A 6,975-nucleotide genomic window follows, 5' to 3' on the forward strand; every position below is an offset into this window, starting at 1 on the left:
ATACACACTAGGAATGAAAGCATAGCATCTAATGCTCTGAGAGTTGAATCACATCAATATTTGCTTCTCAAAAAATGCAAAAAAATTATACTTTGTTACATTTTCACCCCACCCTGACCAGAAAGTATAATTTACATGTAATTATAACTCTCCAAAAATCTCTCTCTTTTTTAAAACTTTCATGCAAATAAATTATCTAACTATTTTAACTGGATTATTCTCTATAATCAACAACCTGGTTTAAAGAAATGGGTGAATGTGTTAGTGCATTAGTGCATTGTACTGTGAATCCTCTGATATCTATTTAGACTTGATTTTTTATTAAATCTGTTCTGAAATTTATTAGATCTGTAAAGTAGTTTTAAGTATCAATTCTGTGTTGTTCTCTAAGGTATACCTTTTGCATAAATATTTTTTCACATTCATTAAATTTGTAAGGTTTCTATCTATTAAAAATTTTCTGATGTTGAGCAATGCTTGAGAAAATATTGGAGGGTTTCTTCAGTGTAAGTTCTCCCATGTCCAATAAGATCTGTGATAGAATAAAGGTATGTTCAGTGCTCTACATTATTATTCTTTACTTTCAGCATAAGTACTTTTGTGCATTTTAAGGCTAATGCTTTGGGGAAGCACTTCTATAGTCATTACATTTATCTCACTTTTATCTAGTATGATTTCTTTGATGTTGAGTAAGATGTGAGCAGTTATTAAAGGCTTTGCCACATTCTTCACATTTGTGGGGTTTCTCTCCAGTATGAATTCTTTTATGTTCAGTAAGACGTGAGCACCTGGAAAAGGCTTTGCTACATTCTTCACATTTGTATGGTTTCTCTCCTGTATGAATTCTTTTATGTAGAGTAAGGTTTGAGCACTGGCTAAAGGCTTTGCCACATCCTTCACATTTGTAAGGTTTCTCTCCTGTATGAATTCTTTTATGTTGAGTGAGGTCTGTGCACTGGCTAAAGGCTTTGCCACATTCTTCACATTTGTAGGGTTTCTCTCCTGTATGAATTCTTTTATGTACAGTGAGGTTAGTGCACCGGCTAAAGGCTTTGCCACATTCTTCACATTTGTAAGGTTTCTCTCCTGTATGAATTCTTTTATGTTGAGTGAGGTCTGTGCACTGGCTAAAGGCTTTGCCACATTCTTCACATTTGTAGGGTTTCTCTCCTGTATGAATTCTTTTATGTACAGTGAGGTTAGTGCACCGGCTAAAGGCTTTGCCACATTCTTCACATTTGTAAGGTTTCTCTCCTCTATGAATTCTTTTATGTTCAGTAAGATGTGAGCACTGAGTAAAGGCTTTGCCACATTCTTCACATTTGTACGATTTCTCTCTGGTATGAATTTTTTTATGTACTTTAAGGTTTGAGCACTGGGTAAAGGCTTTGCCACATTCTTCACACTTGTAGGGTTTCTCTCCTGTATGAATTCTTTTATGTTTAGTGAGGTTTGTGCACCAGCTAAAGGCTTTGCCACATTCTTTACATTTGTATGGTTTCGCTCCTGTATGAATTCTTTTATGTTCAGTAAGATGTGAGCACTGAGTAAAGGCTTTGCCACATTCTTCACATTTGTATGGTTTCTCTCCAGTATGAATTCTTTGATGTAGAATAAGGATTGAGGACTGGGTAAAGGCTCTGCCACATTCTTCACACTTGTAGGGTTTCTCTCCACTATGAATTCTCCTATGTGTAGTAAGTTTTGAGTACCAGTTAAAGGCTTTTCCACATTCTTCACACTTGTAGGTTTTCTCTCCTGTATGAATTTGCCTATGTCCAGAAAGTTTTGAGATGTGGTTAAAAGTTTTGCCACATTTATTATGCTTGAAACTTCCCTCTCCTGTATGTCTTTTCTTATGTGTATTTAGGTTTGAAGATTTGGTAAAGACTTTTATACATTTATTTTGTTTGAAGATTTTCCTATGGGTAGTTGACAAACATTGAGTAAGACCATCATAATATACTTTCTGCCTCTTACTCGCACCCGCACACTCCCAGTCTTCTCTTAAGTGTACATTTTCAAGGCCACAGCTTCCATATAGTCGCATTATTGATTTCTGGAATGAATTTTGTATGCCTTGCTCTGGCAATAGGTCTCGGGTGCAATGGGAAGACAATTCTGAAACAAATGAAAATAACAAAGTAGCTCACTAACTAGACTCAGGTGAGCATACTTCACAATTTGAATATATAAAACTATACCAAGCACATTAGCAAGAAAGCACAATAGAATACCATGGTCTTACTTCCATCACAGATGTATTACTTTAAAAGTATACTTACAAACATGACGTTTTGAGAAATCATAACTGCTAATAGTTCATAGCACCCCAGATGAGAATGACACCAAGAACCAAATGGAACTGGAAGCAAAGTTTGTTACATTTACCTACCAAAGCCCTTCCTCTGTGCTGATATAGAGGAATCACATTAGTAGTAAAATCCCATCTCCTGGACTCCCTTTCAAAAGAGAATGAAACTATTGGCACATATGTCCATACATCTGTTTTTTTATGACCTTTCCAAAAGCTGGTTCCTGTCTTCTATGACAACCACATAACTCTCTGGGAAAGGTGTGTACATATCAAAAATAAAATTCTGCAGTAATATAATGATGGGACAAAAACTTTTAATTTGCTATAAAATTTGAAAGACAAAATTAAAAAAGAGAATTACCATATGTTAATTGATATACAATATAAAAAGACATAATTATTGACATCAATATCATAAGTTTGGGGGCAGACATAAAGATTAAGAATTTTTTTTTTTCCCGTGTTCAAAGAGGTCATTTATTCATAACCTGACAACAGACAGAGATTTTACTTTCAAGCATCTAAAATTACACAAGTAATACATGTTAATTTGAGAATAGATAAATGTTATGAAGGAAATCATTATTCTATACGCAGTCCACTTGCGGTAACGCTGTACCTTATTTCTTTTTCAAAACTGGGATCATATTGTATATTCAAGGATTAAGAATTTTTGTATGCAACTGAAGTTGAGTAGTTATCAGTTCAATGTATGTAGCAACTTCAAAGGGTTTTAGGTACTTCTCACAGTGAACATCAGGACAATGTTTATAGAGATACACAAAGGAATATCAGTGGCACACAATGCAGGAGAAAAGGAGAGGAAAGAAAGAAAAAATAGTGACACAAGTTATATAAAACAATTAATATTAGGGAAATTATAAGTCCTTCCCTTTGAGAAAATTATGTAAATATTTATGTACTATTATGTCAAGTCAGAAAACACAGTTAAATAAAGGGATTAAAAAATCCAACCATATTCTCTCTAAAGAGACTTTACCTCCTATCTTGTGAAAACAATAGACTAAAACTGGCAGGATATAACAAGATATACCATGAAAACCTTAAAGATGTAAGAGCAATGGAGTTCAAAATTATATTAGGAACATTACATTTGAAGTGAAAAATGTTATAGTTTATAAAATATACTTTAAGCCAAAACTGTCACAAGAGACAAGGACATTTAATATAAAAAGAGGTCATTCACTGAGAACCCATGAAAATAATACATATATATGATATCTATCTTTATCTCACATCAAGGTTCACAAATATATAGAGAAAACATTCACAGAATTGAAGCAAGAAAGGGACAGCAAAATAATAGGATACTTTGATATTCCACTTTCAATAATAATAAAGCCAGTCAAATTAATAATAATAAAACAGAAGATTCGAAAACACCATAGAGCAATTAGACCTAACAGATATATAGAGAACACTCTATAGAATAATAATAGAACATACAATCTTCTTGATAGCTCATAAAACATTCTTCCTAAAAAACTACCTGTTTGGCCACAAAACAAGTCTTAACCAATTTTAGAAAACTGAAATTTTACACACTTTAATTTCTGACCAGAATGGAATGAAACTGTAAATAAATAACAAGAAACACAGAAAAATTCATAAATATATGAAAATAACACACTTTTGAACACATTCTTGTTCAAGGGAAGAAGACTTAATGCTGTGAAGATGTTGATAGTGGTCTACAGATTCAATGCAATTCCTTTCAAATTCTCAATTTAATTTTTTCAAAAATAGAAACAGCAAACCCAAAAATAATATGGAATCTCAAGAGACCACAAAGATCTGAACAATCATCAAAAAGAGAAACAATGCTATTGGTGCCATACTTCCCCATTTTAAAACATTAAAAAAGCTACAATAGTCAATGAAGTTTTCTACTGGCAGAAAGACAGAAAACTGGATGAATGAATGAGAAAGAAACACAAATATAAACTCTTGCATATATTGTAAAATAAAAAGGTATCTTTGCACTCATATTTATTTCATCATTATTCACAAAGGCCAATAGGTGAAAGAAACCCAAACTGCCCTTACCAAATGAAAGGATAAGTACAATTTAAAATTTATAAATAATGGATTATTTCCCAGCTTTAAAAAAACTGATAATCTAATAACATCCGCAGTAGAGATAAACCTTGACAACATTATGCTTAATGAAATGTCAGGCACACCGAGACAGATGTCTCATGATTATACTTGTATGATATTTCTAAACCAGTTACACTCCTAGAAACAGAAAACATGATATTGTTTGTCAGTTAGGCAATGGGGAAAATGGGTAGTTTTCTCATGTGTACTGAATTTTAGTTTTACAAAATACATACATTCTAGACATATTTTGCATGAAGATGTAAATATAGTTAACATGACTGGTGTGAATAATTAAAAGTAATTAAGATTGTAATTTTTGTGATTTTGCAATAATTAAAATAAAAATATCTTCAAGAGATACACAGTTATGAGGCTTTTAAAACTTTTCTGCTTATTATAAAACTGATGCTTTTTTTAATTTCAAAATATTATGGGAGTAAATCATTTAGACTATATTTATTGCTTTTGCACCGACTGATCAAACCTACAAGTGTGCGCATCCACAGATTGTGTGCACCACAGTCATTCGGTACAAATTTTCCCAACCCCTTCATCCCCTTCCAGCTGTCCAATACCTGCTGATTTTTACTTCCATTTGGTCACATATGTGTGGATCAATTGGTAACAATTTGATAGTGAGTATGTGTGGTGCATGTTTTTCCATTCTTGTGATACTTCAAAGAATGGGCTCCAGCACAATCCAGGATAATACAAGGTGTGTTATTTAACCACTGATTTTTGAGGCTTAGTACTACTCTATGGTATACATATACCACATTTTATATGTATTTATACATATATTTAGATGCATGTATTTGTAATTACCAAGATTGTTTCAACATCTTTGCAATTGTAAATTGTGATGTTATAAACATTCAAGTGCAGATGTCTTTATTATAGGATGATGTTTTTTCATGTACCAAGTAGTGCAATTGCCAGATCAAATGGTAGTTCTACTTTTAGTACTTTGATGTGTTTTCATATAACTTTCCAGATAGATTATACCAGTTTGTAGTCCCACCAGTAGTATATATAAGAGTTCCTATCTCTCTACATCCACACCTACACTTGTTTTGGACTTATTGATAAAAGCCTTTCTCACTGGGGTAAAGTGATATCTCACTGTGGTTTTCATTTGCACTTCTCTGATGATTAGACATGTGCACATTTTTTTCATATGTTTGTTGCCCATTAGTACATCTTCTTTTAAAAACTTTCTGTTCATGTTCTTTGCACACCTTTAATGAGGTTGTTTTATTTTTTCTTACTGATTTTCCTGAGTTATATATAAATTCTAGTTATTAGCAATTTATTGGATATATAGCATGCAAATATTTTCTCCCATTCTCTAGGTTGTCTATTTGCTCTAGTTATTCTTTCATTGGCTGTGCAGAAGCTTTCTAGTCTGATCAGGTCCCATTTACTTATTTTTGTTGTTTCTGTGATAGTTTCTGAGGTCTTCCTCATAAATTCTTTGCCTAGGCTGAAGTCTGTAAGAGTATTTTCAACACTTTCTTCTAGGATTCTTCCGGTTTCACGACATAGGTTTAAGTCTTTTATCCACTGTGAGTTGATTTTTGTGAGAGATGAGAGGTGCGGATCCTGTTTCAGTCTTCTACATGTGGCTATCCAATTTTCACTGGACCATTTATTGAATAGGGATTCCTTTCCCCAGTGTATGTTCATGTCTGCTATCACACGGCTATATGAGGATGGTTTTCTGTCTGGGTTCTCAGATCTCTTCCATTGATCTATGTCCTGTTCTTGTGACAGTACCATGCTGTTTTGGTTACTATATCCTTGCACTATAGCTTAAAGTCTGGTAAATGGATGCCTCCCAATTTGTTCATTTTCCTTAAGGTTGCTTTTAGTATATGGGGTCTTCTCCTGTTCCATATGAAGCATAGAATTACTTTTTCTCAATCTATAAAAATGATGTTAATATTTTAACAGGGATTGTATTGAATCTATAGATTATTTTTGGTAGTATAGACATTTTAACCATGTTGATACTGCCTATCTGTGAGCATGGTGTGCTTTTCCTTATGTTTGTATCCTCTTCTATTTCCTTCCTCTGTGTTTTGTAATTCTCCCTATAGAAGTCCTTCATCTCCTTAGTTAGATATATTCCTAAGTATTTCATTTACTCTGTTGCTATTATGAAAGGTGTGAGTCTTTGATTTAGTTCTCAGTTTCACAGTTGTTGGCCCATGTGAAGGTTATTGATTTTGTAACCTGAGACTCTGCTGAAGTTATTATTCAACTCCAGTAGTTTCTTGTCAGAATCTTTGGGGTTTTCTAAGATCATGTAATCTGTAAAGAGCAATAGTTTGACCTCTTCTGCCCCAATTGTGATGCCCTTGATTTCCTTCTCTTGCCTGATTGCTCTGGCTAAGACTTTCAGTACTACGTTGAATAGAACTTATGATAGAGGGAAATATTTTCTGGTTCTAAGCAGGAATGCTTTCAATTTTTCCCTCTTCACTATGAGATTGGCTGGGGGTTTGTCATATATGGGCTTTATCATTCTGAGG

The 6,975-nt window shown here is 33.5% G+C and overlaps 1 protein-coding gene across 1 annotated transcript; it reads right to left on the reverse strand.

The window, feature by feature from the left end:
• Window positions 1–728: 728 nt before the first annotated feature.
• Window positions 729–2,050, reverse strand: LOC138376558 (zinc finger protein 678-like). Its single transcript, XM_069460940.1, is given in 2 exon segments — window positions 729–764; window positions 767–2,050. Coding segments are annotated over 2 exon segments (1,320 nt in total).
• Between the last annotated feature and the right edge of the window lie 4,925 nt (window positions 2,051–6,975).

Source organism: Eulemur rufifrons, chromosome 28 (assembly GCF_041146395.1).
Source record: "Eulemur rufifrons isolate Redbay chromosome 28, OSU_ERuf_1, whole genome shotgun sequence".
NCBI classification, from domain to species: Eukaryota; Metazoa; Chordata; class Mammalia; order Primates; family Lemuridae; genus Eulemur; species Eulemur rufifrons.